General features: G+C 41.3%; 2 protein-coding genes across 2 annotated transcripts in view; both read left to right on the plus strand.

The window, feature by feature from the left end:
• Positions 1-757: 757 nt before the first annotated feature.
• Positions 758-8793, plus strand: naprt (nicotinate phosphoribosyltransferase). Its single transcript, XM_005951012.3, has 13 exons — positions 758-1436; positions 2560-2687; positions 2775-2857; positions 3142-3272; positions 3708-3823; positions 4676-4872; positions 5931-6071; positions 6209-6293; positions 6408-6488; positions 6574-6676; positions 6867-7024; positions 7328-7435; positions 7568-8793. Exons 1-13 carry the CDS (start codon positions 1184-1186, stop codon positions 7652-7654), a joined length of 1671 nt encoding a protein of 556 aa, XP_005951074.1. The 5' UTR covers positions 758-1183; the 3' UTR covers positions 7655-8793.
• Positions 8794-11881: 3088 nt separating this feature from the next.
• Positions 11882-27537, plus strand: part of LOC102312420 (1-phosphatidylinositol 4,5-bisphosphate phosphodiesterase gamma-1) — a 43798-nt gene continuing 28142 nt past the window's right edge. The window contains exons 1-3 of the mRNA XM_005951013.2: positions 11882-13134; positions 23884-24033; positions 24823-24916. Of these exons, the coding sequence (XP_005951075.1) occupies positions 12864-13134; positions 23884-24033; positions 24823-24916 (515 nt within the window). The 5' untranslated portion in view covers positions 11882-12863. The remainder of the gene's footprint in view (positions 13135-23883; positions 24034-24822; positions 24917-27537) is intronic.

A 27537-nucleotide genomic window follows, 5' to 3' on the forward strand; every position in this document is an offset into this window, starting at 1 on the left:
CATGCCGTTAGGCAGAGGGCTCTTTTGAGCCCATTTTTCGTTACAAATTTTAGGATGATCTCACGGAAATCTGTGAATAAATACAAAGTTTTCAAACTGAAGTCAGTGACGGGAAGACATCACACTTTTTAGAGATGGAACTGCAGAAAAACCTAAAACCTTGACATGATTATGAATAATAGAATTATGGACGTTTCTCCGTTTTTGTGGATTAGCCTTTCCATAACTAACGTCAACTACTGTCCTACTTTGGTAAGATTGAAATTAATGTCTTTGACTGTCTTTAGTAGGTGTCTCCTGTGAGAAAGTTAGAACACCGTCCAACTGTCTAAAGATGCAGTCTTTAGCCTAACTGGTTGTTACTGACTCAGCGATGCTCGCAGACATTTACGCACTGTGTTGTGACCTGATTGTGACAGAACAGTGACGTTGTTATTGGTAGTTTGAAGGGTACGGTGTTGGGGGTGGTGCATGTTAAAAGTTTTGAGAAGCACTGGTTAGACATGTTAATTTTTTTTGGTGTAACATATTGGCAACATTAACACATTAATTTGCTAAAGGAAAAATAGGCAGTTCCCAATTGCCTGTGAAAACGACCATTCTGCCCTGTTCTTGTAATGACCACAGTCAGTCTTAGTCGTTCTCATACATTTTGGTCTATTTATTTACTAATTTCAGCAAGCATAATGCCTAGGAAAGAGGCTGAGAAAGGAGAAAATAAAAGTCAAATTGCATTTAACCTGTGCGATTTTTTTTATTATAAAAAGAAAAGGTTTTCCACATATGCAAAAAGTGCCCTTTTTTCCCCCTGGAGCACTTGCCCCCCAAAATGTCTGTGCACGCCACTGGCATAGATGGTGGGTTTTTACATTGCGTGCTGAAGGATCTCGCTCCTTCACAGCAGGTAGCCACATGGACGCGATATTTTGAAAGTGAATCCAGTTTTTAGGATCCAAAATTGCGTTAGGTTAAGCGCATGACTCGTGACACGGGCTGACACTAATGGGAATCACTAGACCATAAATGTACGCCAACAAAGAGACTAACTGAAAAGTCTTTAATGCAACAACGTGAGCCGTGGCTGTATTTCCCAGCTGCCCCGCTCCGTCTCTGCCTCAGGGGGTAAAGGAGTCGGTGGGAGAACTGCAAGTCCCAGAGGTCTCGGTATCAGCGCTGGGAGAACATGGCAGCGCCGTCCAGCAGTAGCACGTGCAGCGGGGTTATGGAGCGGTGTATCCGGGAGCGGGTTCCCCCGCTGCTCACCGACTTGTACCAGTTCACCATGGCGTACGCGTACTGGCGGGCCGGTCGCCACGACGAGCACGCCGTGTTCGAGCTCTTCTTCAGGGACAATCCGTTCGGCGGAGGCTTTTCGCTGTTCGCCGGGGTGCACGACTGCCTGCTGTTCCTGCGCAGTTTTCGCTTCGCAGACGAAGGTGAGGAGATCAACTAACTACATGTTAGTGTCACTGACTACAAACTGGACATAAACGCTAGATTAAATAATAAAAGTCTCGTTATTAATCCGCTGACAGTCACGTTTCTCTCCCGTGGAGCTCTGGTAGGCATACAGAACTGGTTGCGCAATACTACTTATTATTTCTTAAGAACTGGAAAAGAGAAAGTAGTGACTTGTGAAAACTTACAGAAGCCCAAGAAGCAACTGTGCTTCTTTAAGTTCGTAAAGTCCAGTTTCCCCAAAGCCGTTAAGAATACCACCATTATTCGTATGATCGTGTTACTATTTGTTCCACCAGCAGCAGCTTTGCTACTCCAGGACCGATTTAACCGCAAAAGGCACACAGGGGCTCTGCAACCTTGGCTTTATGTAGGAATATAAGCAAATCATCTGTAGCCCACTGCACATCTACCTCAGACTGACTGCGAGGTGTTAGTGCTCTGTCTGTCTGTATGAGAGTGACAGCAGTCAGTCCGAGTGGGACCACTGTTGATTTTGGATACACAGATATGCCAGTCCAGCATCAGTATCGGATAACATGACTGCATTAGATGTTGCTACCTATCCCAGTAACTAATGTTAATGTGCTGCCCTCGCTTTGATTTAGGACTGTTTCAGTGTTTGAAAGTGATGAGGTTTGCACAGTAGTACACAGCAGAGGAGCACTGTTTCACACTGCCTTCAAAGTGGTGGACCTATGATGTTTCTTCTATACATGTGTTGGAACGTGTACTTGAGTAAAAACAGGAAATCTATTTTCTCTACCACAAAAGTATGGTCTAAAGTAGCATAACATCATCAGTTAAGTAAAACCACCAATTTCTTTGCAATACTTGAATTAATGCACTTTTTAAAACTTTAGCAGCTGCACAGGTGAAAAGTAATCAGCGCTAAGACAGGATCACTGTGCCACACTTGTGCAACAAACATGTTTAGTCTAACCTTCGTTATAGTCGCACCACTGATTTACAGGAAACGATGTGATTTTTTTTTTTTTTCTGTTCCTGTGAGTGTAGGTGCGTGAGACAGGAGGACAAACAGAGAAGTGAGTCAGGAGAGTGTTACAGCGTTGTGTTAACATTTTGTGTTCATGGATCCAGATGTGGAGTTCCTGCGCTCTGTCATGCCTCCAGACACTGACCCTGCCTTCTTCCAGTTTCTGCGATGCCTCGACTGTTCGGGTGTAACGCTCCATTCCGTCCCCGAAGGCACTGTGGTCTTTGCCAGGGTGAGCTATGAGTCTTTAAGGTTAAACTGAGGTTCAAAGGTCACAGTCTGAGGGACTAACTAGTGCTGCATGTCATCATATCTTCAGGTGCCTCTCATGGAAGTGGCTGGTCCACTGGCTGTGGTACAACTACTGGAGACAAGTCTATTGTGTCTTGTCAACTATGCCAGGTAATACATAGTCATATTTCTGTTTTTCCTGGAAAAGTAACGTCCTGGTTATTTTCCCATGTTGTGCCATCTTTAAAGTTACTGCGTTCACCCCGAGGACCTTAGGAAATATATTTCTGAAGAATTCTATTTCATATTTGGGAAAATGTAAATAAGCTTATTTGCGATATTTTGTTTGTTGCTTTCATGGAATATAAATGTCATATACTGTAGCTTCATTGAAGCAAAGCTAAATTTATATAATGGACTGTTGCTTCAGTGTCCTCTCTCTTCTCTGTTGTCAGTCTGGTCTGCACTAATGCTGCCCGTTTCCGTCTGGCGGCAGGCCCTAAGAGGAAGCTGCTGGAAATGGGCCTCAGGAGGGCTCAGGGTCCAGATGGAGGACTCACCGCCTCCCGATACACACACATCGGAGGTGATTGCTGTGTGATTACTTTGTTTTGATCTTCCCAGATCTGTACAGATAACTTGGCACATTTGTGGAGTTGTCACTTAAAGGCTGCTTTCCTATATTTTTTTTTTTTTTAAAAATGCCAATATCAAAAATCAGAAATGTGATTTTTGATATTGGCCTTCCATCCAACGAAACTCATGAAGAGGACGCCTGTCTTAATGAGAGGATAAAAGCATCCATCTGTAACCTCTGAAGGAATGTAGCGATCGGGACTTCATTTCCATGCTGTCTTACACAGCGTGTCTGCAGTATTTACTGAAATTCCCAAAGAACATTACTATGTGACATCAAATGAACAAAAACCAGCATGTTTTATGTTGAAATAATGCATGAAATAATGTGGAAATGATTTTCTTCTGTTCTGCATACACACAGAGACTTTATTCCATCTTTCAGGGTTTGATCTTACCAGTAATGTTCAGGCTGGTTTCCTGTTTGGAATCCCAGTTGCAGGGACCATGGCACACTCGTACGTAACTTCTTTTACCTCCCTGGAGGAAGTGTGGCCGCAAGTGAGTATGTGCACTCTGTCTTTACGTCATCTGAATGGAACCATACCATTCAGATAATTGAACTACACATCTTATGTGTTTATACTGGCAAACCAGAACATGACTTCCATTTTACACACGGCAGGGTTTGTAAAGATCAGCTGTGACATGTTCCACGACTCATTAATGCAAATATCCTATGAGCCAATCACATGGCAGCAATGCAATTAAGCGAATTAAAACATTACTATACTAGCAAGGTCTACCAAAAAAGCTGGTCTGGGAGTTTATGTAAGGTAAAGGTGATGTAATATTAGAGAGAATGCAAGAATCCGACCACTCGGCGACAGTGAGGAGGAACCCCACCCCCCCCCCCCCTCTTACCACACTCCCTGCCGGTGCCTGATGCCCTCGTGTGTTGGTGGTTCCCGGTGTCTGGGACTGGGCGCTCAGGTGGCTGGGACTGGCTCACTCCCAGTGGCTGCTTGACAAGGCCTGGCGCCCGGGACTCGGTCGGGCCCCTTCTAGGGGGTGGGGCACCCCCTGACAGTGGGCCCCTGGGCCCGGGATTCGGTCCGTCCAAAAAACAGAAACTACCAGAGAGAGTTGACAAATGAAAATGAACGACGTGCACCAGTGGCATATAAACACCACAGTCCCCAGCCACCTGAGTTATCACCACCAAAACTACGGGATGGTTCAAAAGATTCAGCTCCCATTTGAACCCTAATTTCAAAAGTAGAGAGGGTATCAGTCTCCTGAGGGCTGGTTTCACAGGAGAGGCACACGTTAGGCTCTCCTTCTGTTGTAATTTGGTAACTGAAATGCTCTATTGCATTTAACAAACTCTTAAACGTCTTTGTCTCTTTACAGACACTTTCGGCGGTGAACGGGGACCATAATCCAGTCGATATCATTTCTTTAACAAAAGGCTGGCTGAGTCGTGTGTGTGATCTTCTGGGAGCAGAGCCAGGGAAGATCCATGAGGGAGAGCTGGCTGCTTTCTTGTCTTATGCCATCGCGTATCCTCAGAACTTCCTCCCAGTGATTGACAGCTACAGTGTTGGCTGGTAACTCCTGCCTTACATTAAGTTTTTAAAGTTTACACTGCATATATGAGATAAAGCTGACAAATTGGCAGTTTGGCTAATGAAAGCCAGAAAACTAAGAAGCTCTAAAAACTAAAGGAACACTTTTTAATCAGAATAAAGCATCTAGTCACTGAAACTTCTGGGATTAGAGTTAAAATAATGAGACAAGCCCCAAAACAAAGGTGGAGGCCACTGACATTTTTCCCTCATCTTTTCTGACTGATTTATTCATTGGTTTTGCATTTGGCTACAGTCAGAGTCACTACTATTAGCATGAGGTGATACCTGGACCCTACGAATTGATGTTGTAGAGGTAATCCAACTCCACATCAGTCTATCACAAGGTAGGCTAGGTCTTCCAGCAAAGTTTGAAGTGCATGGAAGAGATTCCAGGAGACAGGCGGTTGCTCTAGGAGAGCTGGACTGGGCAGGAAAAGGTCTTTAACCCACCAGCAGGACCTGTATCTGCTCTTTTGCGCAATAAGGAACAGGATGAGTGATGCCATAGTCCTATGAAATGACCTTCAACAGGCCACTGGTGTGAATGTCTCTGAGCTAACAATCACAAACAGACTTCACAAGAGTGCCTGATGACCTTGGAGCACAATTAGCATTTTCCATACAATATTAGAACTGGCAGGTCCACCACTGGTGCCCTGTGATTTTCAGTTTAAGAGCAGGTTCACCCTGAGCGCATGTGACTGATGTGTCTGGAGAAGCTGTGGGGAATGTTATGTAAAATCATTAAACATGCCTGGATTGGTGGTGGGTCATTGATGGTCAGGGGACGCATATCCATGGAAGGACACAGACTTGTACAGGCTAGGCAGTGGCACCCTGACTTACATTAGGTATCAGTTTCATGTGATGAGAGTATGCAGTCAGCTCCTGGAGGACGAAGGAATTGATATCACTGACTGGCCCTTCTCTTTTAAGCCTTCTCTTTTCTCCATTCCCTAGCTTTGTTTCCATTAAACAAAGCTAAACACAAAGCAGTTCAATGATCTCATCTATTCTGTGTGTAAATATAATTTCAGTAGCGGCATCTTGAACTTCTGTGCTGTGGCACTGGTACTGTGTGAGCTGGGCTACAGGCCGGTGGGGGTTCGTCTTGACAGCGGGGACCTTTGCAAGCAGTCCCTTGATGTGCACCGTGTCTTCAGACTCTGCAGCGAGCAGTGAGTAAGGTGTCCTCCCGTCTGTCTTTAAACTTACAGTGAGATATGTTCTGACTCCTCCAGAGATCTGTGGCTCACGTCTAATTTTGTGTCACTGATTTTTGATTCCTCTCTTATTGTTCATTTCATCTCTGCAGATTCTCCATTCCTGCTTTTGATTCCCTGATCATCGTTGGGACTAATAACATCTCAGAAGAGAGCTTGGCTGAAGTCAACAGTAAGGTAAATTGAGTGGCCATACAGGGTAATTCATTAGGAGTCAGTCAAATTTTGTGACTTGTAAAAGTGACTCCCTGCAAGACCTTTCCATGTCATCTTGATGTGTCATTGTCTTAGGAGAACGCGATCAGTGTAGTTGGTGTTGGAACACATCTGGTGACTTGCACAAAACAACCTTCCCTTGGCTGTGTATATAAGGTAATTTAATGAGACACTTACTAGCCTCTCTCCTCTCCTGCCATGTTTAACACCTGTATGGTTTTGTTTGTTCTCTGTTCATTAGCTGGTGGAGGTGAGAGGAAGACCCAGGATGAAGGTCAGTGAGGACCCAGAAAAGAGCACTGTTCCTGGGAGGAAAGCTGTCTACCGGCTAATAGATCCTGAAGGTGAGAATTGAGTACTACCTGCTGCAGCTGAGCTTCTTTCTCTGTGTGGCACAACAACAGGAACGCCACAAATTACTTGTTATAAATGATCAGAGACAGGTCCGTGAATGGCAGTATGATCGTCCCTTTAGGCAGAAATGAATATGTTCCTGTAAATCTGTAATTGGTTTCTGTCCTTTCTCCTCTGCAGGTCATCCATTTCTAGACGTGGTATGTCTGGCGGTGGAGTCTCCTCCAGAGGCGGGACTCCCACTGAGCTGTTACCCCCTGGGATGCAACCACACCGCCCTCTCAGTCACTCCAGCTCGGGTCACCTGTCTGCGTCAGGAAGTGTTTAGTAAAGGACAGGTGAGGATGGGCCGCTCTTTCAAACATTAGCAGACAGCTTATGAAGAATTGTGGGATAATCACACTGAAGACATACTTTTTTAATGTTTGTATCTTAAAGATTTTCCATTTAGATTTTTAATCAGTGACTAATAAGTTTACAAAGAACCCCAAACGTATGTAATATAACAGCAAAGAAAAGTACTTTCTTTAAAAACTATTTAAAAAAAAAAAAAAATCACACTTCATGTACTAAACAGTACCAAACAAGCCACTATAGTGTGTGGGAGCTTTGCCTTTATGAGTGTCTTCAACATTTTCTAGGTCACACAGCCTTTGTGCAGCACTGCAGAAACTAGAGCAAAGGTCCAGCGCTCCCTCCAGACTCTGCACCCTCGGCACAAGAGACTGCAGAAGCCGGATTCCTACACAGTAAGTCTCAGTACAAGCTGTACTGAATGCAAGAGTACAGACCAACTTAGTCCTTCACTAAGATACAGAAATTAACTCTCACAGATTGTGAAAGATTTCTTTACCTATGCCTGTGGCTTTCTCTTCCACTAGGTGGCCCTCTCCCAGAAACTCCACAACATGGTCAAAGAGATCCAAAAAGGAAGCAGCAACAACACCAACTTTCTTTTAGCCAACTAAAGCGAATCAAGTGTTTCCTAAATTGCCTCACAGAAGTTCTTATATTTATAGAGCATCGTCTGAATGAACCCTTACAGTGGGGACACTCCAAATACTGGAATAACAGCTGTTGTGTCGCCTGTGTTATTCAGATATAACGAATGTTTTTAAAGAAGGATTAAAATAAAGGTGTTTAGTGCAAAGATCATCAGGGTTAGACACTCTTTCAGACATATCCTCATAGTTATGTTTTCTACATTTGGAAACTTTCGACAATAAACATCCAACAAATCTAAAAACAGGAGCCGCACTGTGAAATGAAGACATAACAGTGCAGAAATAATCATGTTCTCTGAACCAGACTTTGCTGCCTTGTTGCAGATTAATATCATTACGTTCATGTTAAGGTGCTGAAGAAAGACGTGGTTGGAAACTAGAAAAAAAAATAGAAAGCTGCCCGTGCATTAATTATTTTTTCATATTAATAATATTCTAAACTTGGGACTAAGACTCAGGTTAGTGGAATTTTTTAAATAAATATGTAACCTCAGACCCTTTGATCATGCTTTTGAAAAAGTGGAAGCAATTACAGGTTGATATTTTAGCTCCTGTCAAAGATTATGATTTTGTTTGACAGTATAGAAGCTAAGGAAGTTTGACCCTAAAGTATTTGTGCTTTCTTATCCATAACACTTCATCCATAATCACAGTAATCAACATTTTTATGTAGGTGAGACTACACAGGATGAAGGCACTGAGGAATATCGAAATTTCAGGTTACTTTAGGTTCATCACACTGTCGTCTTTTCACTTAAATTGAGAGGAAATCACCAGATTATAGATTACATGTCCTTTGTCTACATGATATTAATGTAAAATGATTCATATGTAATATGTAAAACACACACTTTTCATATTTAATTGTAAAATTCCAGAAATCCTGCCATGCAAAAAAAAGTAAATTATCTTCATATAATCACCTTGAGTGTGGGGGTCTTTAAAATTCTTACTGATAACTTGTATTTAATAATAAAATCTCATCTTCAATAACAAAGGCTGCTTTTTGTGAGCAAGAAATCACCACTTCAGTTGTATTTACATCTCTGAACTTTCCTGCTGTATTACTGCAAATTATAGCACTTTTTTAACCAACAAGTGTATTGATTGTCATTGAGTGCTTGATTTATGGAACAGTTTTACCTAATGTGTTTCTTTCTGGGCTCTTAATATGAAAATAAAATGACACAACGAGGTTTTTATCAAATATTCACATTTGTTTTGAAAAGGTATGCTCAAGTTAAACATAGAAATGTAACAAAAAAGTTGTAAACATAAAATAATATTCTTTATGTTAGTAATAAACAAGCCCAGTTTCGTAGTGATATGTGTTAGTAATAAAAACCTATTCACAACTAAAGTCTCTCAAATCCAATGGAAGGACTCAGTAAAAGATAAATGGCTGCGTTTGTTAAATCCACACAGAAAAAGAAAGTTCTAAAGCTGTGTATAAGTCCTTGGACTCACGTGTAGCTTATTTCTTTCAGCTGTTCTGACAGTATCTGTGTTTCTGTCCAGTGATGGTAAAGAAACTGAAAATCAAAGACTGCAGCTGTTTCCAAGTGTTCTTCTCATTTACCTACAAATCAAACGCATGCCACTAAAACAGTATTAAATGTGCCATGATAACAACTTTAAGTTCATTTCAACATGTTTTTCTGCTTTTTGCAGTTTATGGTTTCTTTGCAGGATTCATTTTAAGTTTGAAAAGAAGCAGCAGAGTGAAGATGGAGACAGAGTGTAATGGTACTGCTCTTAGTTTAGATGTAAAATTTAACCTTTAGGCGATTAACTGAATGCTCACCATTCCTCTTTACTCTGCTTCAATCTGAAAACTGTTGGCATCAATTCTCTACATCCCACCCCCCAAGCCTCTTTTCCTTGCTGCTGCAGGACATGTGAGAAGAGTTCCCTTGAATTCTGATTGGCTGCCTGCTGACCAGTGGTAGTGGAACTGGAGATACACCCAGTGGACATATGGAGCTGATTAAAAACAGAGAGGCAGTGATATCATCCTTGACTGTCTCAGCGGTGGATCAGTCCACACTCTTTTACAGCCTCAGGGAGTCCTGCTAATGCACATTACTGAACTTTAGTCTATTTCACTACATAAATAATGGTCAGTAGTGGGCGAGTTATTCCTTTAGTTATGGGGATCACAAGGTACAAATCCTCTATCCAAAATTCCACGACACTACTTTTAAGCCATCCCTAATCTCTTTATATTTTGCTGGAAAAATGGGAAATAGGTGATTTATTGGAATGTCCAAACATATGGAAATGCAGTATATAAGGCAAAAACAGTTTGTGCTGTTCTATAGTTTGAAAGTCTGTAAGGCATGACCACCTTTACTCTATAAGTAGTTTTCAGGAATAGTTCTCCAGGATTCTTGCAAGACATTCAAGCTCTTCTTTTGGATGTTGGCTGCCTTTTGTTCTGTTCTCTGCCAAGATGATCCCACACTGCTTCAATAATGTTGAGGTCTGGTCTCTGCTGAGGCCAGTCCATGATTGATAGTGTCATGGATAAAACACTGTTTTGGGATCATTGTCATGATAAAAATCTTTCTATTTTTGTGTTCTTAATGCCATCAATTTTGACAAGTTCCCCAACACCACTGGCTGAAGTGCAATTCAAACCCACCTTGTTTGTGCAAAGATACAACTCAATGCCTGTCAAACAGTCTTTTCTTTAGCAATTTGTCAATTTGGTTTTTTGTATTTGTGTAAAGAAATGGGAACCAATTATGTGCTTTTTGCCTCTGGCTGCTAGTAACAAAGTGTCTAAAGGTATAATTTTAAGTTGTTTCTTTGCTAAGTTTTCTGTTTCCTGCAGACAACACACTGATACACTGCTTTTAATGCTTGGCTGATAGGTCAGTGGTAAGTGACTTAAAAAACAAAAGTGGCGATGTGCATAGACGCGACTGAAAACGAGTGAAAATCTCTACACACAAAAAAGCTCGGGACCACTTTAAAAGTTAGAAGAATGTATTTTTTATTATAAGAAAAATAAATGACTAGTGGCTCAAGACTTCTGCAAAGTACTGTACATAATAAAAGTTACTAAAGTTTTGCATTGTGCAGTAAGATGAGAATCAATTTATTATCCTGTTAGGTCCACATATATTTGGACTTCTTCTTCTCTATTTTCCCTATCCTTCTGTTCATTCTCTCCCAACCTCTCTGTCCTTTTTCTTTCTCTTCGTCATCCCCCAGTTATGTCTGTTCTGATTGTAATGACTTAAAATAAAATAACAATATTAAAATTTAAAAAGTAATAAAAAAAAAATCCTGACAAAATTCTAATTAATTATGACAATCAAGTGGACCAGTATAGCAAAAGGTCCACTTGGCACAATCAATCTGGGCATTTTCCTTGGACTTCAGAAGACAATTCCGATTGCTACAGTGACGCGGAAAAAAAGTGATCAATACAATCCTAAAATTAGTTCTAATAGGTACATTAAGAAACCACAGAGCAGCATTTTGAACAGAGTTCAGGGTGACATTTTAGGGATACCCCAGAGGAGGGAGTGGAAGCGGTTAAGAAATACTGTATAAACTAGCTGGAAGTGACAAACTGGTTTTAGACTCAGATTCTGACTCTAACCAGTATTCTTTTTATTTCAAGGACATAAATTACTATATTTGGAAAGAAGGGGGGCATATTAAATAGCACACGCAATTTGCAAAGTGCATCCATAAAATAAGCGCAAGATGCAGACATATTGGCTAATTAGTGCTAGGTAATGGACTGATAAGCCACTACAATTTCACCCCCCAGAATTAAAGCACAAACTTGCTGAATGGTCTGTTGTACACTACAAACATGTTGGTCAGACAATCCATCAAAATGCTCCCAAACATGCTCCCCTTATTAACAGTATTAGTTTAAAACGATTATATGTATAATGTCCTGGAAATCTAAATTTCAGCTACGACATAAAAACAAAACAAAACAAACAAAAAGAACAACCTCTAGCGAGCTCACCAGTCGCGTAAAACCTTTGATTTACTGCTACTAGGTGACACATCAGTGACCTTTGTAATTTGAACCGCACTTAACCTCCTGACATGCCCAGATACCCCCTGAGTCCACTGCGCATTCGCTGCAGAAAACGCTTTCACCTGCGGATCTTGTAGAGGCCGGCAGAGGGCGCTCTGTTCTCTGGCTTCTCTCCCTCTCTGGCTGTCCCTGCGACTCTCCCTCTACTCCCCTCATCTTCCCTCAGATACTGTACAGCAGGCAAAAAAAAAAAGTCGGATCAAGCTTTTCCGGTCTGCTGGCACTAATTTCCTCTCAAGACCTCTGGCGTTGAAGCTGAGGATACGCACAGATCCAGAGACAGAGAGCGACATCCTGGGGAAGGAGCAGCAGGGAGGACCTGGTGAAATTAACCGCACAGTCTTGCACCCGTCTCAAGGGGTTTTCTACCACGGGTGAGTGGATCCTGTGAGCTGGGAGAGGAGGAACAGAGAGGGAGAAGGGAGCAGAATGCTTCGGCAGATGGGAGCGCTCCCGAGTCTCGTCGCGGCTGCTCCGTGCTTTCCCATCCGCGCGTCTCTTCGTCTCCGTGAAGCCGCCACATAGCGGCCGCCGCTGCCCGTCCTCCTCTCCGTCGCCACTCCGGGTATTTGCCCGGCTCGTTATTGCATAACCCAGCGTCTCTGTCACCAGCCCCGACTTGATTCTCGTCAGTCAGCGGTGAGGGGATCCACATCTTGTTTACCGGCCCAGCGAGAGCAGCGAGGCGTCCAAGCAGGATTTTAAGCCGGATCATCACGCTGTCTGGCGGTGATGAGAACTCACCCCGAGTGGATTTCACTGGTGTGCTGCCAGAAGCATCTGGAAAGGATAAGACAGGAATACACTCCCCCCTCCAGAGTACCAGAGGATAGTTCACATCTCAGACGGGTCGGTGTTTGAGCTGTGCAGCTGCTGACTGATGCCTTTTAGCTTGTGTTTTATTGGGGAATAGTTTTATTCACTCTGGCTGCCCCAACTGACACAGTTCATAACCAGATTTCCTCCTGACCCCAGTGGGCTTGAACATGTTGAATACCCCTGTCCTTGTTGCTTGCAGCTGGTGACTGAAGGATAAGCATCCTATTCGAGAAATCACAACAGATTAGTAATCCAGCAAGGTTTACTTTTAGCGATGCAGTGAAGATGTGTGCAGCCAGATTCAGTGGCTGCCTCAATGGCTGTGCTGAGGAGGCCCCCAGTAGTGTTGCAGGGGCTGCTGGTTCAGTCATGGTCTCCAGGATGCTGGACTGGTCTGAGGCAGGTGCCCGCATCCTCCACAGCCTGGAAATGGGCACAGTGATGACCATCTTCTATCAGAAAAAGTCTCAGCGCCCTGAGAGGAGAACGTTCCAGATAAGGCAGGACACGAGGCAGATAGTGTGGAGCAGAAACCCAGACAAAATAGAAGGAGAGAGTAAGTATAAAATTGGGGATTGATTTCTGTGAAATGTTTAAAGTCAGTAATTCATGTTGAAAAGTCAAACAGTTCTTCTAAACTAGCAGCAGTGAAACAATTGTGCTTTTAAGGCTTTTAAGGCTAATCCAATGTTTGTGTCTGCCGAGTTTAAACCAGCCCGCAAAACACAAGCATGTTTAAACCATGGAAACATCTGTCTCACATTTATAACACGCAGAAGTGTGTTTGAGTCAACCAAAGAGTCAACCTGGTTGAGCCTTTCCATCTTGGAGCTGTTCTGAAACAAGACCACAGATTCAGACAGCAGCGCTCCATATAAAACAACCTGAAGAACCAATCCCATAAACGTATAGGTTTGCTCTACATCACAGGTGTCGAACTCCAGTCCTCGAAGGCCGCAGTCCTGAAACGTTTCCATGTGTCCGTGCTGCAACACATGGAGAAAATTAGTAGGTCATTATCAGAACTTTGTGGAACTTGACTGCATGCTGAGGTGGCAATTCAGCCATTTGATTCATGGTACAGCAGCTCATGAATATGGTGCAATAAAAGTACTTTTAGAAGTTAAAACTTAAATTTATTTAAACTTACTTGCACAAGGGTTAGGGGTTGCCACCTCGGCATGCAGTCAAGTCTTTCCAATGACCTAATTTTATTCAGGTTTGTGCAGCAGGGACACATTTCAAAGTTTCGAGGACTGGAGTTTGACACATGGTCAGAGCTGCTGACCATGCATGTAACGCATTATTAGAAATCTGAATATGATGTTATTTATGTGGACTCTTTCAGCTCATTGTGAAAGTCTCTACTGCTGTTTTGGTACCATTGTGCTTGATTCTCTCCTCTGTTCGCTGTTTTCTGTCTGGTTTAGGTTGATACCTGGCTTTTTTTAAAGGCAGTAAATGAGAATTTTTAGGAAAAAAACAAAACACCATCACTTCATCAAGACAAGGTTATTAAAGAAAATCCAATATTCTGATGTTCCAGTTCAGTCTTTACCTGAAAAATCTTCAAAATAGATATTATGCGTCATATAAAAGTGGTTAGAAACAGTCTCGCATAGATGCAGTGCCAACACTAGACAGCAGATTTTCCCACGTCAGTTACATTAAAAGCTGAAATGAAAGGCAGTGATCAATACAGTTTTCTCCAGGCGTTAATCTGCTTAACATGGCTAACTAGCATAGGCAACATGAGCACTTGGCTAATTAGCCATCAATATATAATTCACATTATCAGAATTATGTCCAGACCCCTGTTTCCTTTCTTTATTTACAATCATCCCATTAGAAACTGTAGTCTGTATAAAAATGTTAAAGAGTTATTATGTGTATTTATGTGTATGCTCATATGCTCCCTAACTTGCTGCACTTATGCAAGATTTCTGTATCGTGCTATTAAATAATGAGAGCTCAACAGCAGGGGCAGTGGATCATGTGTTTGATGACCTGAAGTTGAGGCAGCAGCACAGAAAGGCCTTCTGTCTTGAACCATCACACCCATGTTCACAGACTCATCAAGCCTCAAAGATAAATCTGCGGATGTGACATAGTTTTGTATTCACACAAATGAATGTTAATGGCTGTGTTTACGCTATATTTATGAGTTAAATGAAGGAGAACAATAGATCCCATAGAACTTCTTAACATTTTTTACACACCTCACACAGTACAGCCTCTGTCTGAGTGCTCACTGCTGATCCGTACAAAGAGAATACCTTGTTCTGAAAGCAAGGCGTGATGTGGTACTGTGTATTTTTTTTTCTTTTTTGGGAGGTGGGGCTGCTGTAGGGCTATAAAAAGTGGGTAAATCTAGAGAAAATAGTTTATATAGAGATATATAGTTGGCAACACTGCTGTAAATAAGGGTTGCAGGCATACAGAGAATTCTCTTTATTGAAAAAAAGAGAATCTATGTCTATTATTAAAAAAGAATATATACAACAAACAAATATCCAGATACATACAGTGATTACATAGTTATGAAGAAGCTTTATAATTGGGTGTATTTCTCTATAGCAGAGGTTTGATTGATTTTAAATATTTGTGCTCAGAAATCTTTTAACTATTGAGAATAACACATTCATACAGGATATGATGGCGCTGTTTTCCACAAATCACATGCACAGATTGTGTATCAGAAGATGTTGAAGTATCAGCCAACGATTAGGTGTCAGTGAAATATGCTGACAAGCAAAGAAACAGGACACCACAGTCTGCTTCCTCAGCTCTGTGTTCACGCTTTTAAGAGGTGATTACCAACTATAGACTGTATGTAAAAGATGGATATGGACACCTTGATGTTGGTCACTGGGCTGCAAAGTTTTTTAAAGCCTCAAGCTGAGGATTTTTGCAGGTGCCATTGTCAATAGAGACCTGTCCTAAACCACACTCTGCTTTAATGTCCTAAACAGTGTGAAATCCACTTCTTGAAAACACCACCTTCAAGCGGTTACATCTTTTAAATCCATCCATCCATTTTTTTTAATACAGCATACCAGCTGTGACCCATTAAGATGCAGTTTACTGTTAATTTTTATCTGTTATGGCAGCAGGATAAAGGATAAAAGTACAGTCAAGTGCCCAGTGAGGCCTTATACTGAGACAGTGCGAATGTACAAAAATTACACATTTTGTTGCTTTTCTGTTAGCCAGTCTCAGTTTCTTTGTCCATAAGTGCACTATGGATAAAGAAAGTGAGGTTTTACAAACCAAATGACACAAATATTTATGCACACCATGTGTGTTTGTGTGTACAGCACTTTCTTTCTCCACAGTGCGCTTGTGGGCAAAGAAACTTTGACAGCCTAAAATAAAACCAACTTCAAAGTAAATGTAGGAAAAGCTGGCTTTGAAGGCTTAGCCAACTGTTTAATCAAGTTTCTTCTGATTTAAAACTAAATTTGTCCAGTTTTACGCTCTAATTCAGATTCCTTATAAAGGTTTTGTATTTAACAATTTTAAGAGTGTTTTAGAGCTTTAAAGTTTGATTTCTCATGGAACTCATGGCTCAGTAGCTTTCCTTTTTCGGGGGTTTTGAGCTATGAGATTCCCTCTGTAGTCACTGGATGAAAACCAGACCTGATGTGGTTGAAAGCTCAGGAAAAAGGCATTGTTTTGCTGGTGATGCAAAAAGCTCTGAGATCTGGATGCTGCTTAAGCTTGAAGCAAAAACAATATATAGTTAACTGATCCTTTGAAAAAACAGGTTTTCTGGGGTTTTCGTTCTAAGCGTTGCTGTAAAATGACATTTTGCTGTGGCAGGCTGTTCCCCACAGTGTCGGAGTGTCAGGGCCCTCAGACGACAGACAGATCATGACCCTGTGACCTCTGTTTCCTCCAAGTCAGCCTGCCTGTCACTCTCAGCACACATGCTGCTGCGGCGTGGATCTTTGGCCAGCTTTAGCTTTTCTGCCGGCTGCCCAACCTCCTGACTGACTGACTGGCAGGTTGTGGGCTTAGACGACTGAGACAGCCTATTGGAGTGGAGTCAAGTGGCAGTGGTAAACTTAAAGCAGGCGGCTGTTGTTGGGCTGTTGATTCGTCCTGTCTGGGGTGTGGATGCTATTGTCTGCGTCCTGGATTTTGTTGCCCGGGGGTGGATTTGTTACAGATTCTGTTAGTACTGAGAAAACTTATGGTATTCACAACTGGCATGCTAGAGTTTCCTTCTGTCCGCCATGTGTTATTTTAACTCCAGCAACTCTTCAGAGGCGACGCATCACCCTGACAACCAAGAAAACTGAGGTTTAAAATAGGTGTCAGGTGTTGTATTTTGATCCAAGCCATGATTTTTTTAAAACCAAACCAAGTAGGTCATATATACAAATATATATATATACAGTATTCTGTAAGTCTTGAGACAACTGAATTTCTGTGAAAAATTGGAAATTGGTGCAGCGATTTATTGAAAGCTATCCAAACATAAATGGATATATAATCTATAAGGCAACAAGAGAGTGGTTCAGAACAGCCTCCTTGTAATTTTGATAAGTATTCTTCATGAGTAGCACTCCAATCTTCTTAAGCTCTTCTTTGGATGGTGGCTGCCCTTTGTGCTGTTATTTGTCAAGATGATCCCACACCACTTCAATAAAGTTCAGGTCTGGATTCTGGGGAGGCCAGTCCACGACCGATAATATTTCATTGTGTTTTTGTATCTAAGTATGCTTTTACTGGATGTGTTTGGGGTCATTGTCATGCTGAAAAATTAGGCTGCTGCCAATCAGACATTTTCCTTGAAAAGCAGCCCTAAACCATGACATACATTTGAAATTAGGATTCACTACAGGATCTGTTGCCACTGATTTTTATTAAAGTCATTGTGTAATTTGGCTTACGAATGGCTTAATAATAAGATATATTGTGTTATTTGCTTTGTGAGGGTTTCGATCATTGTCTGTTGTGTGAGCAGCAGAATGAAATTTTTATTTTATGAACACATTCACAATGAAAAGCTAAAACATACAGCACAGAAGCTGGGAGAACACAGAAAAGCTAGCCTATTTTTTTTAAGATGACCTTCCTTTTTTTTTTAATTGTTGAGCTGTGACATTTAAACTGTAGCAAAGTTCATGTGTGCCATCTCGGCCCTCTGTTTCAACAACAAACAGTTCAGTATCACTAAGCATTTCTTAAGCTAGCAGTCATTTAAGGGGTTGGGCAAGTCAGCAGTTGTTAGAACCACAGACTGTAAGTAAAAGATGGTTTCTGGACTTTTCTGCATCTCATTTTTCACAATCACATGTTGTTACTTGCTCTGCAGATGATGTCCAGTAGGTGAATAATGAAGAATTTATTAATACTGTTTAGTTATCTGTAGTTGCCCCTCCTCTCTTCTGAACTCTCCTCTGCCAATCTTTCTCTGAACGCTCAGAGGCTGATTTAACCTTAATTGTAAACCTAGCAAAAAACAGCACCTTGGCTAATGAAGGGAAAAACATTCAAGTGTGAGCATGTACAAAATCACAGAGAACACCTACTCTGTCCAAGTCTACACATTCCCACAATGGTAAAAACAAAAACACCCCGTTTACACAAAAACACAAAAATCCTCCCACTGGAAAAACTCATCAGTAGATTCTAGGAATTCAGCAGGTCTCTCTTTGACTTTAGCTCCCACAGCTCTTACTCTCAGCCACCCATGTTTATCCCTCCTCTTCTCGCCTCTCCATTTTCTTCCCCCAGCTGTCCTTTCTCATTTTCCTGCCCCCACGCATTCACCTAAACACCCTTCTCATTTCCAGATTTTCTCTGACCTCCCACATTATTTTCTCACTCTGCTTTCTTTCACTTTCTTTTTGTAGTTACAAGCTCATTTATCTCACGCTTAGACCATCATGACCTTCCCCTTCTCTCCTGCTTTTCTTTCCTTTGTTTTTGTTGTTTTTTTTCCCTACTGTTTGCTCAGCTATGTACACACCTGCATGCTTGGATTCAGTGTTTTTTGTCTGAGATGAGCACTTTGGCAAACAGTGGAGGTATTAAGTCTTGAGGCAAAGGAAGTATGGGGTTATCAAGGAGTGTCTCACTTCCTGCCTCAGATTGAAGGGCCGAAAACAAAAGGCCCAGCGTCATCTACAGGAAGCAGAGACATGGTCCACAAATGAGGAGTTGGATGTTTGAGATACTCAGAGTGTTTTGAATCAACAAGGAACAATTTTGTTCTTGATTAGGGTTAGCCAGAGTCAGTTTATCTGAAATGTGCATATGTAAGATCACTATGCTGAAAAATATGAGATTGCTCTCAGCGGTGTCGATTGTCCTCCCATCTTTAAATTGTTTCTTTAGCTCCATTAAGCTGGGACCATACAGAGTATAGAAAAGTAGCTTCAGAATCTGAAAAATGAAGTCTGCATCCTTTATAATGGCCAGCAGGGGGCAACTCCTGTGGTCACTAAAAGAAGGTTGTAAGTATGTGGAAAAACTTCTCCTTTGTTATTTGATCTGTGACCTCAGTAAATGTTTTCCTTCTAATTTATTGTCTCCATTAGAGTGAAAAACAAGGATAGAGCCAGGCATTATTCAGTGCTTAACAGTTAATCGAATATAAATTTTAGGTATGATTTTGTCTTTTAGTATTTATGAAAAAAAAAGTAGTGCTATCAGCGTTAATCTTCATGGGGCTGTACGGCGCTAACGCGGTAACAAGCTAACCGCTCTAATGTGTTGACGCCGTGCAGTCCCACGCACGGGACGACCCATGCTAACTCGCTAACGGAGATTTGCCGTGTTAATGTGGTTATGGCGTTAACGTCATTTTAACGAGATTAATGCTGACAGCACAAAAAATTGGATAAATTGCATTTTTGTATTCATTTTTACTATCATTTTCTCTTGTCTAGCATGAACATTTTCCTTTACAGCAATGCACTTTCTCCCCTCCTTCAGAGCCAACTCAAAATTTAGTTCAACTACATTATTTGGTTGACAAGATTGTCTAAAAGAGGTAAAAGGTGTAAAGGTTTTTGACAAGTGAACCTGCCTATCAGCAGCGGTAGGTGCCTTTGTGTACAGATCACCAGAGGTGTTTCACCTCACCAGTCCTGGAGCACAGTGTTGGTTGGCTTCAGGCTCTCCATCGCTCCCTGCATGGCTACCACGCATGTCTCTTCCTGAAGATGCCACACAATTACCAGTAGAGCCCTATGTCTGTGAAGGTTCTCAGTCATCCAGGTCTAAGGAGCTTGGAAAGAAAAGCGTCTGAAGAGCCCTACCTATTTATACATGGGCCTAAATTATTGTCTGTTATAAGCTGTTTGGCAGTCTTTCAGTATCTACATTTATAACTAAATGAAAACTAAAAAGTAAAGAAGAGAGAAGAGAAATATCCTTTAGTCGTGTTGCATAGTTTGTCCATTAGAGGCCACAGTATCAGTCCACCTCTGATGACCAGTTTACATGTATTTGAAGTGCCTGAAGAAAGCTGCTGTAACTTTTAGAAGTTGTCTTCATCCACAGCCTTTCCCACTCCTTTCTACTCTTCTTATTAACAGTAAACATCTGTGAATTACAGTAGAAAATGGAAATCAGAGCCAGAAGTGGGGCAACGTGGCATTTTTGATGCTTTTTATATAACTACAGCAAGTGCAAGAGGTTCACATCGTCGACCCAGAGTGCATTGCTCATGCACGGTAATGACAGCTTCCATAAGTCATAATATGTATTAAAGTGGGATTTTTTGATTATTTTTTAAATATTTAAATTCCAAATTTGTAATCTCCATTAAATTTAACTTCATTTTGCCTTGTCTAGCTGGGCTATACATCTGTGTTTGGATGTCAGCTGAGTTCTTCGATAATGAAAGCTTAGAAGTTTTGCGCAGCAATAATACTATTAAACCATGTTACAGTCATGTCATATCAAGCTTTTCAATGACGAGTCCTTCTAACTGTTCATTATTTAGTCCTTGTCTAACCTGAACACCTCCCTCCCTTCAATTCAAATTCTTTGAGCTGCCATAAACTATTTGTTCCAACGGGCAGGAAATTCTGTTACTAGCTGTACCAGAAGAAATTTGTTTCACTGGAAGTCCACCGCAGCTATCAGTGGTGTGTGGTTTTAGGTCAGCTATGCACAAAATGGCTTTTAGGAGAGTTTCTACAGCCAGTGTCCGTCTAGCACTGAGTATTGACAGCAAACCAGAGAAGTTCATAAGCTGCTCTCATGATAAAACAACTGATTATATCTCTTTTTGTGATGGAGGTTTACCTTGTATTTTCTTTCTGTGAGGCTTCTGACATTACCTCACACTCTTACATGCTAAATGTGCAATTGGCCCTTTGGATATGTCTCCCTACTTATTCTTTAAACTTTACTTTAGATTGCAGAGTCTGTGTGTCTTTATCACAGCTATGTTTACAGCTTAGACCCGGATTAAAGACCGTAATATGTGTGGTATTTATCAGTCTCTGCATACTGCGGAGTGGGAAAGGCTGGGTGTGTGCTGCCATAGTTATGGTGAGCGAAGTGTGACGTTTGGTGAGCTGAGCGCCTGTTTGCCTTATTGTCCGGAGTCCAAACGAAATGGCAGGAAATAATAACGAGAGCGAGCAGAGGAAAACAAATAGGAGGTTTTTGAGGTATTTCTAAAATTAGTTTGGGAAGAAAGTGACTCAGCTTAGACTGTGAAACACTTTGTATAGCTTCATGACTGATGCATATAGTGAGGCATTTTTGTTTTTTACATGTCTAGCTTGAGGGATATAAAAAAGGCCATGGCCTAAAAAGGAGTTTTATGATGCATCAGACAAACAAAAATAAAATTAGACTTAAAAAAGTGAAAGTTTTTGGTGTTGGGCTCTGACTAGGTCTTTTCTTTTTCAGCCAGTCTGTTGCAGGCTTGCTGCTGTGTTTGGGATCACTGTCCTGTTACATGACATCTATCTGTCTTCTCTCTCCCCAGCAGATGGCCGCCCCTCCCTGAGCTTAGTTCTGCTGGAGGTTTCTTCCTGTTAAAAGGGAGTTTTTCCTTTCCCACTGTCGCCAAAGTGCTTGCTCATAGGGGGTCATATGATTGTTGGGGTTCTCTCTGTATGTATTATTTTAGGGTCTACCTTAAGCTCTGCTCTATGTGCTTTTAGAGGTTTTTCTTGGTCCTCATCCGTGTGAAGACTTTCTTTTACACATGACTGTATATGATCATGAAGACCGCTATTAAGAGTTACCAAGCAAACATTAGCTGTGTTTCCTCTTGGTTTAATTTGAGTGCAACACCAGGTTAGTATTTCCAAGTACGAATAACCTGGATCTTGTTTTAAATTTCACCATGATTTTCACTTTGAGACAATCAAAGGGATATTTTTTAAGCGAATGTATGTGTGAATCATTTATGTTTATAATGGTGGTTTTTTTTACATCTTATAAAGTTATTATTTCCATGTACTGAAACCAAACAGATCTCTGGTTAAGAAATTGCTGCTTCCAGTGCTGGACCCCATCTCAATGAAGTACGGCCACATTTCCATCTGAGGAAAATGGCTTTCTCTTAATCTCATGCCAAACGTGCTCCATGTCATCTCCACATGCAGGAGGCTCAGATAGGAACCAGATTTCTGTTTGATTCCAGATTATTTACAACCTGCTGAGGATGGCCTTGGCTTGATAAAGACCCGGAACACTGTTCTTTCCCCTGCTGTGTGTTCCCTGTTGTGTATGCCCTGCAGTGTACATTTAGGAAAGATAGCTTTTTCCTGGTGGGATTTTTTTATGCCAATGGGAAAAAAGCTGTTGGGCTTCTGCTTGATTCCTGTTTTTATTCGGAAGAAGCTTCTCTGTGGTGGAAAAATCACATCCAGGCTTATAAAAGTCACATTCAGTTCAAGTGTGTGTGTGCTACAGTGGGTCTTTCTGTGGTCTGTGAATGGCAGAGCATTTTTGAGCCTATGTTTATGTGTGTTTGCACAAGACATCTGCTATGTCAGTAAGCTGGGGTTTTCTTTGTGGGTGTGTCGACTGCTGCCAGTGTCAAAGCAGAGGCCGGAGTTTACATCATATTCGGCGGTCTGTCACCCGACTCCATAAGCCTGCCAGTGGAGCTTTCACTGACTGAGCCACAAGTGTGCATTACATCTATGAAAGCCTTTATATGACACAGGAAATAAGCCAACGGTTAGATTGCATGTAAATCTTCATCAAATAAACAAAACTGCTTGACGTGCTATATTTTGAGAAATAAAAATGACTTATTTATAATAACTTTATGTTATGAAAGAAGACTGCAGTGCATATTGTAGGCACTGCAGTGCAGTGCCTACAATATGCACTGCAGTCTTAGTCATAGAATAGTTTCGGACTGTGTGCTTACCCTGACATTGAACAGGCATGTTCACAATTTGCTTCAGAATTCCAGAAGAAGTTCCAACCATCAGAAGCAAAGTAAAGTTTTCTCATGTTTGGTTTTGTAATTCTAACCAAAGTTTATCTCTATTTATGTTGTTTTCATGGTCACCGCCTGGCTGCTTGCACAGAGACTAAAGGTACAAATTGGTTTTATAGCAGGCCGAATATTTTTTTGTCCAGATGCTTAAGAGTGAGACCTATCCCAGCTGTCATAAGGGGAGAAACAGAGTACACCCTGGACTCTTGAAATGTCGTTGAGCATCCTCAGTACATTTTAATTAAGTTAATAAACGAAATTAAGTAAATTTAGTGGCTTAAAGCCATGATTATAAAAAGGGGCCTAATCTATTTTTCTGTTTCAGTGAGTTCAGAATATTTCTAAGTAATTCCCATGACCCAAAAGTTTAGCTCTAAACTCTCAATTTGAGACATTTTTCTTTCTTTTCTTTGCTCTGTGATGTCATTGAGAGCAGATAGACCTAATATGGTCATCTCAGGCACACAGCTCTGGCTGTGAGTACAGAAGCCCCACCCACCTGTTATTCAAAACTTCTTTTTCCAAGGAGAAGCCAATCAGAAGGGAGACTGAAAGTATAATCTCGCACTGTTAATAATGCAAAACTACTAGAGTCTCAAATTAAAAATACATTAGAGAATCTTTTCCTTTAATAATGTGGAAGGAAAGCGTAAACATTGGTGTGTTGCAGACATTCTGCAGTCAGCAGAAATGTTAGTGTGTGTTTTTGGGCTCTCACACACAAACACTGAGTATTTGTTCAGCTCTTCAGCAGCAGATTTCTGTGTGTTTGGCACTGAAATGAACAACGTGCCAAAGTGTGATTTATGGTTGTGCATATTTGCATTCATGCAACACAATCTTTCCTTCCTCTCTCTCTCCCTCCTATAGTCGACATACGGGAGATCCGGGAGCTGCGGTTGGGGAAGAGCTCCCGTGATTTTGAGCGCTACCCTGAGGAGGCTCGTAAGCTGGACTCCACCCACTGCTTTATAGTGCTGTACGGCCTGGAGTTTCGCCTCCGGACCCTCAGTGTAGCTGGTCAGTGTGTGTGTGTATATAAGCTACTGTCTGTGTATGTGTACTGATGATTCCCAAAGTGTTTTCACAGCTACTGTTTGGTTTTTCTCACAGTCATGTCTGCTGCTCAACTAGAACTCGCATCACATCACATAACATATTTTCTGTTACTCATTTTCACAACTTTGTTCATCTTAAACAATCAGTTTAGCACTGCTGTTTATTTAATTACTGTCAAAATGCCACATTTTGACACAATCTAACAATGTGCTTGGTTTCTCTATCATGATGTTAAGGCTCTACTGCAAACATATGTTGGTGGGCCCCTGGTGTTCACTGTCATAGCCTACAGTATCATAATTTGCCAAGTAACCATATAAGCAAAGCTTAGTTATGTAATCAACTTAAAATCACATCTTAAAATTTGATTTTCAACAACAAATAAAACAACCATGTTTTATATTGTACTGTTACTTTACAATGAATCGTACAGACCTCAGTTATAATGAGTAAACCTGGAACCTACGTGGGTTTAAAACTACTGCTTTCCAAGTGAAGGTGTAAATCTTCAAAATAACAACTATGGGGAAAATGAACTCTTATTTGTTAGTGTGTGTTTTTAATAGTTTTTGATACAGAGTTATATTTGTTATGAGAATCATTTTACTGTTGGGTATGGTCTTTTATTTCTGGAGGAATTCAAGACAACAATAAAACTACAAAATTTAAAATACCTACAATTCAGTTTTAGCAGGACAATTGTTGCCCTAAAAACATTCTTTTGCTTGCTCTGTGAATTTGTGTTTGTAGCCTTCAGTGAAGAGGAAGTCAACATGTGGATCACTGGACTCAACTGGCTAATGATGGACACGCAGAGGGCACCGGCACCACAACAGATTGACAGGTTTGTGTGTTTGTGTTTGAGAGAGCTGTAAACCTGAGGCTTCATATACACAAATGGATATGCTCCTATATCAACACACAAATCATTCCTGTCCATCATCTTAAAGGGCAGTTTGTGCTGGGAAGGTAGAGGAACGACAAAGAGACTCTCAGATTTATTACAGTTGGTCTTCTGATCACATCAGTGTAGCTTTGTACCAGAATGACAAGTATCACAAGAAACCTGTGGCAAGCATCAGAAGAAACTCTGGATGAAAATCTGTATTATGAGTAATAATAAGAATAGAAGACAATAATCATATACTTACACATATATAGACCACCGGAAGGGACCGGTCCGGTCTGGGGGATCTTGAGGATCAGGACTGTCCAGCCTTCGGTTAGCCATTCCGGGTGTCTAGCAGCTGGTTCATTAGTACTGCCAGAAGCTTGTGGAGTGCAGTCAGCTTCTTCAACCAGTAGGTGTGAACCATGTCGGGGCCTGGTACTGTCCAATTCTTCATACTGGAGACCCTTTCTGCCACTGTGATGGTTACTGGACCCTGTTTAGGGAGGTTGCTGTGGTCTGCTCTCTTAGATCCACTAGCCCCTGAGCATTGCCGTTAAGGGTTGCGTCCTTCTCCCATAAGCTCTTCCAGTATTGCTCCGTCTCCAGCCTTGGGGGTGCTGTTCTCACAAATTCACATTAACTACTTACATCCAGGGTCTAGCTAGAACCTCATAGATTTGAAACTGAAAGTTAGAAATTCTTCCACAAATAGTGATCCAATTGCTGCAGTATGGTGATATAGGCACTCTGCAGCTTTGCTTTACATAGAAATATGTCGAGTGTCCTGATTTTATTCGGTGTGTTAAAGAGACAGTAAGTAAGTAACAACTAAAAACACATCTTTTTAGAATTGCATTTTGTTAACTTTTGTCTGTTTTTGTTTTATACCTTGTGAAGCACTTTGTGATCTTTTATCTAGAAATGTGCTATATAAATAAAATTTTACTTACCGTAAATGTCGGGCTATAAGCCGCTACTTTTTGCACAAGCTTTGAACCCTGCGGCTTTTAGTCAGGTGCGGCTTTTCTATGGATTGTCCATGATTTTTGTCATATCGTAAGACGATTTGTTTTGTGTGTTCCGCTGTTGTACGGCACTACGTTGCCTGGCGGAAGGATCGGGGTTCAAGAGTGGTATGTTAGTCACATGTCCGTCCGCCAGGCAATGTAGTGCCGTACGAAGTAGCGCGAAAAACAAACTTCAAAGTAGCGGTACGCGTTCAGCGGGAGTCGTGGATGATGAGCGGCGATAAACTTGCAAGTTATGCCCAAAAAGCAAGTTATGCCCAACTCCACCGGTGGATTCTGACAGCGTGGAAAAGTGTGAAAACATCCACGATCACCAACGGATTTTGAAGGGCTGGACTGCTGCATGATGGAGAGGAGGACACCGCCACGGCCCTTCTGAGGGTGTTCAACTCTGACACTGACAATGAGGATTTCTTTGGTTTTGAAAGTGACAACGAAGGAGAGAAGAAGAGTGGATGACGAAGCCATTCTGAGCCTGTTTGTATCCGACACTGGAGGAGAGGACTTTGGTGGTTTTAGTGCGCAGGAAGAAGAGAAAGATGGTGGTGAATGACTGACTTTTCTTCTTGTTAAAGCCGTGTCACTGCACCTGAGCCTAAAAGGTAGTCCGAATCTATTTTTCTGGTGTGCTGTAGGCTACTGTTATGTACTACATTTGTTACTCATTTATGAAGCACAGTACATGTTTCGTACTTGTAATTACCGCTACTTGTACATATACCTAAAAAGTTATGCAAATATGTACCCATAACTTGTTTTTCAAAATATTAATAAAAGTGATGTCTCCAAACAGCCATCTCTTTCCTGACAATTCGCTTTCTGCATATTCTCTTACATATGATAAGTCAACATTGAAACACCTGCGGCTTTTGGTCAGGTGCGGCTAATGTATGTACAAAACAGGATTTTCCCCTATTTTAGCTTGTGCGGCTAATATTTAGGTGCGCTTTGTAGTCCGGGAAATACGGTACTTACTTATTAAGTATTACTGAACAGGATGTTTTATTAAATGTCAGAAGTTTGTGAAGCTTTTATTTTGACATTTAAATAAACAGGAAGCTGGAGGTTCAGAGAATAGTGGGGAAAGCATGGCTGCACCTTTGAGACCATTCATCAAAACAATCCTTTGGAAAGCAAAGGATGTGAGTTCCATCAGTTCTTTGGGAACTGATTATAGTGTGTTTTGTGACAAACCAGTAATAGAAGTTCTAACCTGCTTATTGTGTTAATATAAGATTATATGTGTAGGAAACTTAACTTGTAGTCTCTTGTGTTAGTACTATTTACATGACAACCTATTAAGAGTTTTTTTTCTGGCTTTCTGATTTCACTCCAGTTGATGTCAGTGATGTCAGTTCGATGTGATGGATGTGTACGAAGTCAATAAAGGAGCAAGTATGCTCTCTTTCCTTTCCCTGAAAAGGAGTTTGGCTGGTTGATTATCTATAACTCATTTATTCAGATTGATTAGTTAAAAAGAAGTTAGCCCCACTCAGAGTTATTATGAAGAGGGAAGCTTTCTAAAGAAGGCTGTAAACATGCTTT

This window comes from Haplochromis burtoni, unplaced genomic scaffold (genome assembly GCF_018398535.1).
Source record: "Haplochromis burtoni strain Fernald_Lab_line unplaced genomic scaffold, NCSU_Asbu1 Contig_316, whole genome shotgun sequence".
Lineage (NCBI taxonomy): Eukaryota > Metazoa > Chordata > Actinopteri > Cichliformes > Cichlidae > Haplochromis > Haplochromis burtoni.

What these genes read in the sequence shown, in the direction of transcription:
- naprt (XM_005951012.3), top strand. Translation starts at nt 1,184, where the DNA reads ATGGCAGCGCCGTCCAGCAGTAGCACGTGCAGCGGGGTTATGGAGCGG. An exon ending in TTTTCGCTTCGCAGACGAAG is followed by an intron (nt 1,437 to 2,559) that starts GTGAGGAGATCA and finishes TCATGGATCCAG; the next exon opens with ATGTGGAGTTCCTGCGCTCT. An exon ending in TGGCTGAAGTCAACAGTAAG is followed by an intron (nt 6,294 to 6,407) that starts GTAAATTGAGTG and finishes TCATTGTCTTAG; the next exon opens with GAGAACGCGATCAGTGTAGT.